The following is a 14,246-nucleotide window of genomic DNA, read 5'->3' as shown; positions in this document are numbered from 1 at the left end:
TCCATGCCACTAACACTCAGTATCTGACACCTGCAGTGCGAAGCCTCCAGAGTCCCCAGACTCACCTGGGCACTCTGCTCTTGTTGGTTCTAGTTTACTTGGACACACGGTTACCTTAAGGCTTGTCACACTCCAACACCTTTGTGTGTGTGTGTCTATTTCTTTCTAGGTTATAAACTCAGGCAGAGGCCTCATACATTCACTTCTCTATCCCACGATTCCAGTACAGCGTTGGCCACATATTAACTAATGTGCAAATGAGCCCAAGAAGCTGGCCAGAAATCCCAAGAGACTGTGCCAAGTACATGCAGCTGCACCTGGGAATCCACCAAAGCATGACATCACGAGCACAGCCTCCTCCACCACACCTTCCCTTTCTCCTCCTTCCCCGCTGGCCTCAGACAGCTATGCATGGCTGCATGAACAAAGGTCTAAATCTAGACTTGTTTTAGCCTCCTCTTCCCTTCTTCTCATCTTTATTCTGCCTCCACCTTCTTCTTTCCATGTCTTCCCCTGCTGGCTTCTCTGTTGTTTCCCACAGTGGGTTCCCCCAACCCCTGTGGTCCTCATGTCCTGTTCTTGTTCCCTTTGTGCTGGATCCCACATCCTACAGCATCCAGGACCATCCTCCATGGCTGATGCCACAGCCTGCCAATTCCCAAATTCTTCACGTTTGTTTGACTTCCTAGTTAGTTGTAAAACCAAAGCCCAGGGAGGAGTCCCAAGGTGCACAGCACAGAGTCAATCTGCATGTGTACAGAGATGCAGATCCGTTTTTAATCAATGTAAGTATATGCATGTATGTATATACATATGCAATTCACATTCACAAGTCCTGGTATAAAGTTGCAATTTTTCTGGCTGCTATAAAATGTGCCAGTTTTAAAACTGTGCATTTGTTGCTTGCAAACTTATAAATATGTATAAACCCCATTATAAATAAATTGTGGCTGGCAGATGGCATTTAAGCTGCCAGCAATGGTTGCATGGAGTTATAAATGCTTATTAATTCTCCACTTTTAAATTCACAGCACGGACCCTGGGATCTGTGACATGAAGTGGTGTGAAAACATAATTATAAATTAGAGGGGGGAAAGCCATCAATAAGAGACAGGTAAGGGCTGGAAACTCTCACTAGTGAGTGATTCTCAAAGTCAAGACTTCAGAGCAGCTGCACCAACCTTGCTTGGAGAATTTTTGAAATGCAAATTCTCGGGCCCCACTCCAGACCTAGGGAGTCAGGAACTTGGCGGGGCCAGGGGGTGGCAAGGCCTGCAATCTTTGTCTGAACCAGCTCGCAGGGTGGTTCTGATGCCTGCCTTCCACTCCAAGTCTGCTTGTCATGAACGCCTGTCTCTCGGCCCAAGGACTTCCCCGGCTTGGGAAGCATGTACAGGTGTGTGCAGGGCCAGTCAGAAATTGTTTCCAGAAACAGCCTTCCATAAGTGATAGACTGGGTGAATAAATACCCCATCCGTCTCCCCGCTTTGCTGGGTTAACTCTGGGGTATCAGCTCTGTCTCTCAGGGTTCCCCAGTGGGATTCGGCTCCAGTTGTGCACACGATGGTAACTTACTTGATAATGCATGTCTTCCTCGTCAGCTTCCTTCTCTCCCTACTCCCGGGATCTTCACTCAAATAAACTACATACTCTCAAGTCCTCTCTCAGGGTTTCCCTCTGGAGAAATCCCAACTAAAACAGAGGAAACAGAAACACTGCCTCTCCCATCTGAATGACTCAGGCTTTTATGCATTTCAAGACGGAGCACAGATGTAGGACCCCAGGAGGGAAGCACTGCTCGCCACTTCCATGGGGCGGGGGGTGAGCTTTACATACAGGTCCAGGACTGAGAGTCCTGTGCTCTTTCCTAAGTTGATCCCCAGCCACTTGCATGGCTCCAGTTTCCTCTTCTGAAAAGCGGGGCCCCCAGCTGGGCTGTCTTGCCAAGCTCCCTGCCCTGTGATCCTTGTGGAGCTGACAGTTCTAGGTTGGCACTATGTCCAGGAGTGGGTTTGTCCACTTCATCTGTCTTAGAGCCAACTTTGAAAGTTCCACGGGAGAACCTGAGTATTACTCTGAAACCCACTGCAAGGTCTGTCTAGGTCCTGCAATGACCTCTTTGCGGTCTTTCCACAATCCTCCTACTCACTCCCAATCCTACTGTCACCGTCCACAGAAAGGGATTTATGGACAGCACGCAAAGTTGGGCCAGCAAGAGAGAACTGATGGGCACGTTGGGAATGCAGAATTTTAGAAAATCATTGCGCTTTACATGTTTCACATATTTGTCGATCCCCAGCACTCCCTCAAGCTGGGAACATGTATAGCCCTGCAGTGTAGAGCACACCAAGGCTCAGAGAATTCCAGCAACCCGCCTGAGTCCATGCCGTTCTGAGTCCATGCGGTTCTGAGTCCATGCCCTTCTGGGTCCATGCGGTTCTGAGTCCATGCGGTTCTGAGTCCATGCCGTTCTGGGTCCATGCGGTTCTGAGTCCATGCCGTTCTGAGTCCATGCCGTTCTGGGTCCATGCGGTTCTGAGTCCATGCCGTTCTGAGTCCATGCCGTTCTGGGTCCATGCGGTTCTGAGTCCATGCCGTTCTGAGTCCATGCCGTTCTGGGTCCATGCGGTTCTGAGTCCATGCCGTTCTGAGTCCATGCCGTTCTGGGTCCATGCGGTTCTGAGTCCATGCCGTTCTGAGTCCATGCCGTTCTGGGTCCATGCGGTTCTGAGTCCATGCCGTTCTGGGTCCATGCGGTTCTGGTCCATGCCGTTCTGGGTCCATGCGGTTCTGGTCCATGCCGTTCTGGGTCCATGCGGTTCTGAGTCCATGCCGTTCTGGGTCCATGCGGTCTGAGTCCATGCCGTTCTGAGTCCATGCCGTTCTGGGTCCATGCCGTTCTGGGTCCATGCGGTTCTGGGTCCATGCCGTTCTGGGTCCATGCGGTTCTGAGTCCATGCCGTTCTGAGTCCATGCGGTTCTGGGTCCATGCCGTTCTGAGTCCATGCCGTTCTGGGTCCATGCCGTTCTGGGTCCATGCGGTTCTGGGTCCATGCAGTTCTGAGTCCATGCCGTTCTGGGTCCATGCCGTTCTGGGTCCATGCGGTTCTGGGTCCATGCCGTTCTGGGTCCATGCGGTTCTGAGTCCATGCCGTTCTGAGTCCATGCCGTTCTGAGTCCGAGTCCATGCCGTCTGAGTCCGAGTCCATGCCGTCTGAGTCCATGCCGTTCTGAGTCCATGCCATTCTGAGTCCATGCCGTTCTGGGTGTGCAAGGGTGGAGGCCGGATGGACGTATCTACTCGTGGCCAGCACTGTCCCTGCCCCAGGAACGCCTACAGTCCGAGGCTTCTGCTCAGCTCAGCCCAACAGAAAAAAAATGTGTGACCGCCCTTCAGGTGGCAGCCGGTTTGGAGGAAATGAGGACCCAGACGTCCGTCTTAAAGCATTGCTTATAGAAAGAAGCTACCCAAGTTTCAGATGCTACTGAAAAGGAAAGCTTTATTTTGGGAGCCAGGGGCCACCTTCAGAATCCTAGCACCAGGCATGGAGGCTGGGCCGGACACACATGTCCACGGTGCCCCCGGCACATGGGCCCTTTAGGATCCACCCTTCCCTGAGCCTGTCCTTCCTTTTAAGTTAGGCCTTTACCTATACACACAGCTTCTCATTTCCTTTCTTCATTATAAATTACCCACGACCTCCTCCACCTCCAGGAGGCCCTAAAGAAGGCCACATATGGCCCAATCAGGCCTTTGTCCATTATCCCAACATTAGAGATGGCCTGACAAAATAGCTGCTCGCTCATCAAGGCTGAGCGGACGCCCAGTCTTTGGGTGCTTCTGATATAAAAAGCAGCAACAGTGGCGTCTTAAGCACAGGATTTAAGATTGAGTCATTTGACTGCAGTGTTTTTCACCTCCCCACCTGATTCTCCAGTGAGCTACTCAGAGGCAGCCTTGGAGGTCAAGAATCAAAGCTGAGTTAAACCACAATGAGCACCCCCATGAGAGGCCCAGCCGGCCTCCGCGGGACAGAGATGTCATTTGAAGCACAGCTGATTCATTCGTGGGGTTAAGGGAGGGGGGTAGGGGTCTCTAGGGCCACTCGGTAAGAGCAGAGGGGCCGTTTTAGGACTGCTGGCCCCCACCTTGTACTCCCAGAAGACATAGAGTTTGGGGTTAAGTGTTGGGGGTGCCCACTGGAGGGGGCAGCAGGGCCCAGGTGCACTCTGCAGGGCCACAGTGGCCCAGCACAGCAGCAGCGACTGTGCCCTAGAAGCCTGAGGCCCTGGAACGCAAGGTATAGTGCCATTCCCACTGCATTCATTGTTCAGCTTCCCTGCCCTGCCCAGGCAGAGATGTGGCCTGAGAAAGTGTGGGGAAGAGGGGCCCAGGCTAAACAGAGAGGAGGCTCCACTGCTTTTGCCTTGGAATCCTGAGCTCAAAGCACAGGCTGACACACAGCAGGGCTCAGGAAATGCTGAGTGAGCAGAAGGGCTCTGCAGCCAGATGACAACATGGCCTCCAGCAAGGTGTGGCACCAGCCCCAGCCTCAGTTTCCCCATGTGTCAGTGAGGCTCACAGGAATGGCCCAGCACACGGTGCTGGAGGGAAGAGTTGGGATAACTAATGTGCACTCTAATCCGCTTTACAAATGGAAGGGAACAAAGATTAGAAAATCGCTGCCATCTGCTATGTCTGAAGCCTGCTCATTTCACTGGCACTATTCTAGTGTAACCAATATTATAATCTGAGATTTAAAATGTATATTTTGAATTAATATTAAAAAGAAAAAATTTGACTCCAATACTTTGAATTTTTAAATTGATTCTCATGCAAAAAAAGTATTATATATATTTTCTATCACCATCGAACTAGACACTGACCTCACAGCAGGAGCTACTAAAGCTGCAGATTACCATTCAAGTCCCCCCAAGAGAAAAATAAAGTAAATCAAATGTTATAGCATTCACAGCTCCTAATTTGCGTTTCCTACTTTGCTATTGTCCCTGAATGTTATAATAGCATTTTGACCTTTCACAAATGGGGAATGCACGAATGTTGAAAGAAGGTCATTTCGCACATTTTTCTATGTGGTGCACATGCACACACAGGTGGGTCAGAGCTGTGTGTGTCTCTCCAGGGCTCCTAGCCTCCCAGAGGACAGATGTGCAGGGCGGCTCTCAGAGCATCCAAATCAACACTGTCTCGGGGCAGAAGCCTGATGCAGCTGCTGCCAGCATCCCCATGCAGCCCTCTGCTTCTAGATCACTAAGCAGAGTATCCACATGATGCCTGAAGTCAAAACCATTTCAGGAAACAGTAGCTCAGTCTACATTAGTGCCAGACTCTCCAGAGTGTCAATCCACTGCAGAACATTCTAGAACACTGACTTCACTGTCATCTCAAATTCATTGGACTCTCAAAGGCAAAACTCCCCTAGAAAGCCATGTATGAAGGCTGGGACCTGCCCTGACTCATCCTCACTGGTTAGCTCTAACCTATCCTTCCATCTGGCCACACGCACACCCCAAGGCAGAAATGGGGCTCACACCATTGGCATTAGAACTTAGCAGTATTATTATCTGCCAGAGTTTTCAGACTCCTTGTAACTCTCCTTACAGGGTCAGATTTATCACTATCCAACTCTAAACATGTTTAGGGTGTCTTTCTGTTCTGCTGACCTGTGCCCTACAGGGTGCTGTACCCTGTTGGGGTCTCACCAGAACGAGAGCCAAGCTGCCAACAAGCAAATGGATCCATCTATTCTTTAAAAGGTATCTGTGAAAATCACAGGGCAGTCTCAGCCGAGATAGTATTTGAAAGCCATAAACATTGCCAGTTTTCTAACACCAAATAACTCCTCAGGAAATGACAGTATTTTACCTGGAAGAAAGGGAGTCAAGACAAAGAATGGGGGTGGGCACAAGCTCTTCCCTGCAGCGACTGGGAAACCTTGTTGGGACAGCAGGCCTTTCCCCCATCCCTCGTGCCAGAGGCAGAACCTCAAATGGATTCCAGTGACTCCTGGGCTTCTGGCACATGCAGCCCCAGAAGCCTCAATGCCTGAGTCTCCGGGACTGAGCTCTGGGATGGGTGCCTGCTCTTGCTGTCACACAGGCTTCTCCCCTATTGTATAAGGTGGGAGGGGGACTTTACTAGCAACTACCACAAGCAGCCTGTAGTCAACCGCTGACCAGAGGGAGCTACAAACAGGAACTTGCCCCGGCCACCCTTCTACAAATACCCATTTTAGCATTAGATGCACAAGAACAGGGAAGCACTCGTCAACCAAGATCTTGGTTGGTGAAGCTTATTTTGTGCCATTTTGGCATGAAATGAATTCCCAAGTACTCCTCGCACAACTGGGGTCAAGGGTGGTGGGGTCCGGTGCTCAGCAGGACCCGGAGGAGCTGGAGTGCCACCTGTTCTTTAGTGAAGCTGCAGTGAGTTGTGTGGTGCTGGACACCCCAGGCACGTGGAGTGCAGTGCAGGGAGCACAGGAGGTATCCTAGGGAGGCCAAGGGAGGATGTCTGCTCCCACCAGCAAGCACAGTCATGCCTCAGGACAAGTATCTCATAGCTTTCAGTGCAGGGCTAGGCATGCTCTGAGCAGCACGCCTTGCAATTCCATCACAATTCTGTGCTTCTATTCCCCTCCAATTGTGCTTATTAGGTAAAACTGCAGGCTACACCTTCCTAGTGGCATTTCCCGGTGGAATGGGTCAGTTGAATTAAATTTTTGCCTGGACAACTACAGTCAAACTTATTTTTTTTTCATTAAAAACATACAGCACAGAACATTAGTCTTACATCTTTCTTAGTCTTAAAAAATATAAATATAGAGGGATACTTTGTACAGGATGTATAGGTATGTACACCTTTAATATGCATATGAGAAATTCAGAACCAAGTTTATGAAACTTGACCTTAAAGGAAGCCTTCCTTTTGAAGCTTTTGAAGAAGGCTCTGAGCCATAGGCAGCTGTCCCAGTTCCTGCAGCCCCGATTCCAGTCCACTCCAGGTCCTCCTGACCTGGTGCACAGTGCTGGGAGCAGCGCTGGCTGGGTCACTGCTTCCTCTCCACTGGCTGCTGGAGGCACAGCTCACTCCCTGCAGAGACGATGGGCAGGCTGCTCTCTAGGTGGTGGTTGATGAGGTGGCTGATACTGTCAAAGACTCTGTCTTTCGTCCGGATCTATGAACGAAGCAAAGAACGGTTAAGCACATCCCGCAGGCAGTAAAAAGAGAACATGCTTTGCTCAGAATCAGCCAGACCATCTGAACTGGCCCAGAAGGAAAGGAGGAGGGGACAAGGGGCTTCCTCCACTTTAGAGATGCTGTCTGCAAAGACCCTGGTCACTAGCAACGGCCAATCCATTTCATTGGTTGGGCTCACCTCCAAACTACCTGAAGACCTTTCAGTAACCATAAGCCCAGGCCCCTGGGACTGAGCTCTGGAACGTCTCAGCCCACTGTCCTATAGGCATGGCCTCCCCAACCTTCACCAACCAGGGCCACCTCACCTGTCTCTCCTGCTTCCTCCCTGGGAGGGAGCCCTGCACTGGGCTCTGCAGTCTCCCATGACCCTCCCACCTCTAGGCCTTTGCATGGCCATCTCCTGGCCCACAATGAGTGTCTTCCATCTGATCCTGGCCCCACCTCAATGCCAGCACCTCTGGGCTGCCTTCCTTCCTCCCCAGGCATCCTGGACACCCACCAGGGGCAAGCTCCACAGTTCCCCAGAGGAGCTGCTATTGCCCCTGCAGTCCCCCACTGGAGAGTGAGCCAGGTTGGGTCAGAGGTACAGGCTCCATGTTCCTGGGCTTTCAATTCTACAGCCTGCCCATAAACTTTTAATGCCATGTTAGGGGAGAGGAAGTTGAACACTCTGCCCTGCTTGCTGGCCTGCACTGTGGTCTCTGGGGTCCATCAGCTGCCTCTACTCTGAGCTGGCACATTCACAGATATGGCTCACACTTGAAAAAGGTGGGGTGGGGGCTGTCAGGAGCTGTCTTTTGAGGAATTCTGGACACAATCCCCTGGGACTTGCATGTTTGAGAAGTGGGAGATGGAGGCAGAAGGCAGCCACCTGGCTATGTCCATATTCACCCTCACAGGCCACCCTTGCGGTTACGCTCGAGGGTCAGTTGAATTCCCTGGCTTCGCTCTCCAGCCTTAGTAGGGGTCTCCTCTCCATCAGTGTGTGCAGATGAATTTCCAGGAGCCCATCCTTTCATGGGACACCCAGCTCTCCTCGTCCTCCTGCAGGGACTCCCGAGGCTATGTTCGTTCTCCGGTTTTCCCCAATATTATCTTTTCCCCAAATTCTCATTGTCACTCCTGCTTCCATTAATGTGGCCACTCTTGCCTCTCGCCTCCATCAACCTACCAAAGAAACATCAGCCTCTGGACTTTTAACCACCATCCCGCCCCTACCCCAAGTCTATACTTCAGGTGTGCATATTGGAAGTCCCTACCCAAGGTGCTCTGAGAAGCTCATACCATCTGCTCATGGCTCTACCAACTAGCAGCTGAAGGAACAGAAGAACTTTGAAATTAGAGTGTTTTCCTCCTGCAGGAACCCTCGCCACCCATCTCTGTAAGCACCAGAGGGAGAAGAGCTCTCTGGACCAGAGGGTCTCCTGATTTTTGGGCACTAAGCCTCACTAAGGATGTAACCTGTTGGGCAAGCTCAGAAAGGAAGCTTTTGGCAAGACTTCCCAGCATCTTTCTACTGAAGTTGTTTAATTCTCTTGGGGCTCCTCAGCATTCCTGCCCCAGAAAGACCCCTGGGTGACTCAAGCAGCATACTTATTTGGAAGCTGGGGGCACCCAGGAACTCAGCTTGCGACCAGTACTGCGGTGTTGCCTTAACATTGACTCCTTACTCTCATTCCTTAATGACTGACACTCACGTAAGTTCTGAGCAAACTGGAATGGGTGAAGCGTGGTTTAGGGCAGGGAAGTGTCTGAGACAATAGTCTCAACCTGGTCTCACCTCCAAACCTCCTGAGGACCTTTTAGTAACCACAGTCCAGGCCCCAGGCCAGTTCCATAAGGAGCTCAGGGTGTGGCCTGGGGACCAAGTGTCTTAGGCTCCTCCAGTGATTCCAACATGCTGTCAAAGCTGAGAACCACCAGTTAGCATATTTCAGTATATAGGCTGGCCAACATAAACACATATCTATGTATTTACTGACTAAGGAAGTAGAGAGGCCAGTTCACTTCTTTGCCATAAATACTGAAGTCTGGCTCCTGTCCAAAGAACTTACAGCCGACAGAACTCTCTGTGTGGACCCACCTGTTATGCACTAGAAATGCTGGTGGCTGATTAAAACCACTGGGCAGCCAAGACAAACCAAGACTCCAGACACACCTGCAAGGATTCTGCCACAGTGAAGACACATGGAATGTTAACCCCAGACAACTGGTTGAGGCTGTGCATATTAAAGAGGAAATAAAAATCAAGATGAAAGCCTTCATTCTAGTCAGGCTACAGAAGAGACGAAAATGTGCATATACTAGAAATTAAAAAAAGTCTAAAATTAATCATCTAAGCTTCCACCTTAGGAAGCTAAAAAAAAGAACAAATTAATCTAAAGTAAGCAGGAGGAAAGAAATAATAGGTAAAAATTAGGGCAGAAATCAATAAATTGAAAACAGCAAATCAATAGAAAAAAATAAATGAAACCAAAAGTTGGTTCTTTGAAAATATCAATACAATTGATAAACCTCTAGCCGGGCTAAGAAAAAAAGATGATAAGGCCCAAATTATCAATATAAGAAAGAAAAGAGGGGACCCCACAAGAGATCCCATGAACATTAAAAAGACAGTAAAGGAATACAGGAATAACAGAATTCAACCTTGTGGCCAGTTTATCAGGTTCTTATTTGCATTTGATTTACAATATTCCCAACATATGATAGGTTTATTGGGATGTAAGCTCATCCTAGGTTGGGGAGCATCTGTATTATGGATGACTCTATGCTCATAAATTTGATCATCTAAATTTTAAAATTCCTTGAAAGGCACAACCTTCCAAAACTCACACAAGAAGAAATAAACAATCGGAATAGGCATATATATATTAAAGAAATTGAACCAATAATTAATAACCTTCCAAAACAAAAAATACAAGGCCTAGATGGGTTCACTGGTGAATTCTATCAAGCATTTAAGGAATAATTTATTTCAATTCCCTACAATCTTTCTCAGAAGATAGAATCAGAGAACATACTTCCTCATTCTATGAAGTGAGCATTACCTTAATACCAAATCCAAAGACATTAAAAGAACTCTAACAGAACAGAGCCCTCAGAAATAATACCACACATCTACACCCATCTGATCTTTGACAAATCTGACAAAAAGAAGAAATGGGGAAAGGATTCCCTATTTAATAAATGGTGCTGGGAAAATTGGCTAGCCATAAATAGAAAGCTGAAACTGGATCCTTTCCTTGCTCCTTATACGAAAATTAATTCAAGATGGACTAGAGACTTAAATGTTAGACCTAAAACCACAAAAACACTAGAAGAAAACCTAGGTAATACCATTCAGGACATAGGCATGGGCAAGGACTTCATGTCTAAAACACCAAAAGCAATGGCAACAAAATCCAAAATTGACAAATGGGATCTAATTAAACTAAAGAGCTTCTGCACAGCAAAAGAAACTACCATCAGAGTGAACAGGCAACCTACAGAATGGGAGAAAATTTTTGCAATCTACTCATCTGACAAAGGGCTAATATCCAGAACCTACAAATAACTCAAACAAATTTACAAGAAAAAAACAAACAACCCCGTCAAAAAGTGGGCAAAGGATATGAACAGACATTTCTCAAAAGAAGACATTCATACAGCCAACAGACACATGAAAAAATGCTCATCATCACTGGCCATCAGAGAAATGCAAATCAAAACCACAATGAGATACCATCATACACCAGTTAGAATGGCAATCATTAAAAAATCAGGAAACAACAGGTGCTGGAGAGGATGTGGAGGAATAGGAACACTTTTACACTGTTGGTGGGACTGTAAACTAGTTCAACCATTGTGGAAAATAGTGTGGCAATTCCTCAGGGATCTAGAACTAGAAATACCATTTGACTCAGCCATCCCATTACTGGGGATGTACCCAAAGGATTATAAGTCATGCTGCTATAAAGACACATGCACACGTATGTTTATTGTGGCACTATTCACAATAGCAAAGACTTGGAATCAACCCAAATGTCCATGAGTGACAGACTGGATTAAGAAATGTGGCACATATACACCACGGAATACTACACAGCCATGAAAAAGGATGAGTTCGTGTCCTTTGCAGGGACATGGATGCAGCTGGAAACCATCATTCTCAGCAAACTAATGAAGAACAGAAAACCAAATACTGCATGTTCTCACTAATAGGTGGGAATTGAACAACGAGATCACTTGGACACAGGAAGGGGAACGTCACACACCAGGTCCTATTGTGGGGAGAGGGGAGGGGTGAGGGGTAGCATTAGGAGATATACGTAATGTAAATGACGAGTCAATGGGTGCAGCACACCAACATGGCACATGTATACATATGTAACAAACCTGCACGTTGTGCACATGTACCCTAGAACTTAAAGTATAATAATAAAAAAGAACTCTATAGCACAATATCTCTCATGAACATAGATGCAAAAATGCTCAACAAATATTAACAAATTGAACCCAACAAATGTATAAAAATAATTATAGACCACAACCAAGTGGAATTTATTTCAGGTCCAATATTCAGAAATCAATTACTTTTATCCATCATGTTAAAGAAGAAAAATCACATGATCATATCAATGGATGCAGACAAAGCATTTGACAAAATCCAACACCTCTTACCAAGAGATTTTTTGTTTAAAAAAAAAAGGGGGTCTTTTTTTACAAACAAATGGAAACACATTCCATGCTCATGGATAGGAAGAATCGATATCATGAAAATGGCCATACTGCCCAAACTAATTTATAGATTCAACTCTGTCCCCATCAAGCTACTGCTGACTTTCTTCACAGAATTAGAAAAAACTACTTTAAATTTCATATGGAACCAAAAAAGAGCCCACATCGCCAAGACAATTGTAAGCAAAAAGAACAAAGCTGGAGGCATCATACTACCTGACTTCAAATTATACTACAAGGCTACAGTAACCAAAACAGTATGGTACTGGTACCAAAACAGATATATAGACCAATGGAACAGAACAGAGGCCTCATAAATAACACCACACATCTACAACCATCAGATCTTTGACAAACCTGACAAAAACACGTAATGGGGAAAGGATTCCCTGTTTAATAAATGGTGTTGGGAAAACTGGCTAGCCCTAAGCAGAAAACAGAAACTGGACCCCCTCCTTACACCTTATACAAAAATTAACTCAAGAAGGATTAAAGACTTAAATGCAAGACCTAAAACCATAAAAACCCTAGAAGAAAACCTAGGCAATACATTTAAGACATAGGCATACGCAAAGACTTCATGACTAAAACACCAAAAGCAATGGCAACAAAAGCCAAAATTGACGAATGGGATCTAATTAAACTAAAGAGCTTCTGCACAGCAAAATAAACTATCATCAGAGTGAAAAGGCAACCTACAGAATGGGAGAAAATTTTTACAATCTACCCATCTGACAAAGGGCTAATATCCAGAATCTACCAAAGAACTTAAACACATTTACAAGAGAAAAACAACCCCATCAAAAAGTGGGCGAAGGATATGAACAGACACTTTTCAAAAGAAGACATTTATGCAGCCAACAAAGTATGAAAAGGGGCTCATCATCAGTGGTGATTAGAGAAATACAAATCAAAACCACAATAAGATACCATATCACGTCAGTTAGAATAGTGATCATTAAAAAGTCAGGAAACAACAGATGCTGGAGAGGATGTGGAGAAATAGGAATGCTTTTACACTGCTGGTGGGAGTGTAAATTAGTTCAACCATTGTGGAAGACAGTATGGTGACTCCTCAAGGATCTAGAACCAGAAATACCATTTGACCCAGCAATCTCATTACTGGGTATATACAAAGGATTATAAATCATTCTACTAAAAAGACACATGCACATGTATGTTTATTGCAGCACTGTTCACAATAGCAAAGACTTGGAACCAACCCAAATGCCCATCAATGATACACTGGATAAAGAAAACGTGGCACATATACACTATGCAACCATAAAAAAGGATGAGTTCATGTCCTTTGCAGGGACATGGATGAAGCTGGAAACGGTCATTCTCAGCAAACTAACACAGGAACAGAAAACCAAACACCACATGTCCTCACTCATAAGTGGGAGTTGAACAATGAGAACATGTGGACACAGGGAGAGGAACATCACACACCAGGGCCTGTCAGAGGGTGGGGGGCTAGGGATAGCATTAGCAGAAATACCTAATGTAGATGACGGGTTGATGGGCGCAGCAAACTACCATGGCATGTGTATACCTATGTAACAAACCTGCACGTTCTGCACAGGTATCCCAGAACTTAAACTGCAATTTTTAAAAGGGTCTTAAAAAAAAAAAAAAAACTCTTGATAAAGCAGGTTTTTCTTTTTTCTTTTTCTTTTTTTTTTTTTTTAAAGCCCTCTTGATAAAGTAGGAGAGGAAATTCCTCAACTTGATAAAGAATATCTATGGGTCGGGCACGGTGGCTCATACTTGTAATCCCAGCACTTTGGGAGGCCAAGGCAGGCGGATCACTTGAGGTCAGGAGTTCAAGACCAGCCTGGCCAACACAGTATAACCCCATCTCTACCGAAAAAAATTCAAAAATTAGCCAGATGTCATGGTGGGTAACTGTAATCCCAGCTACTCAGGAGGCTAAGGTAGGAGAATCGCTTGAACCCAGGAGATGGAGGCTGCAGTCAATTGAGATCATGCCACTGCACTCCAGCCTGGGCGACAGAGCAAGACTCTGTCTCAGAAAAAAAAAAAAAAAGAATATCTGCAAAAAAAACCCTACAGCTAACATTATATCTGATACTGAGAAACTCAAAGATCAAGAACAAGATAAGGATATTCCCTCTCACTACTCCATTTCAATATTGTACTGGAAGTCCTAATATTCCAAAGAAAACCTATAGAATTTATTTTTTGATTTCATCTTTGTAAACCATTATTGCTAAAACGTGTTGCCATTTTTAGGTAGAAATCTCCAAGGTTTCACAGCAGCTTAATTAAAATATGCCTCTTCTCT

The 14,246-nt window shown here is 46.3% G+C and overlaps 1 protein-coding gene and 1 pseudogene across 2 annotated transcripts in view; one reads left to right on the top strand and one right to left on the bottom strand.

Annotated features, from left to right (window-relative positions):
• The first annotated feature begins 257 nt into the window (after positions 1 to 257).
• LOC117098371 lies at positions 258 to 2,391 on the top strand (annotated as a pseudogene). Its single transcript, XR_004443387.1, has one exon. The product of XR_004443387.1 is annotated as an uncharacterized LOC117098371 (transcript).
• A 4,365-nt stretch (positions 2,392 to 6,756) lies between these two features.
• Positions 6,757 to 14,246, bottom strand: part of SHC3 (SHC adaptor protein 3) — a 298,918-nt gene continuing 291,428 nt past the window's right edge. The window contains exon 12 of the mRNA XM_033236864.1: positions 6,757 to 7,199. Within this exon, the coding sequence (XP_033092755.1) occupies positions 7,071 to 7,199 (129 nt within the window). The 3' untranslated portion in view covers positions 6,757 to 7,070. The remainder of the gene's footprint in view (positions 7,200 to 14,246) is intronic.

The sequence above is a fragment of the Trachypithecus francoisi genome, unplaced genomic scaffold (genome assembly GCF_009764315.1).
Source record: "Trachypithecus francoisi isolate TF-2019V2 unplaced genomic scaffold, Tfra_2.0 Lachesis_group16, whole genome shotgun sequence".
Classification (NCBI taxonomy): Eukaryota; Metazoa; Chordata; class Mammalia; order Primates; family Cercopithecidae; genus Trachypithecus; species Trachypithecus francoisi.
Note: the sequence above shows the minus strand (reverse complement) of the source record. Positions and strands in the feature narration are given on the sequence as shown.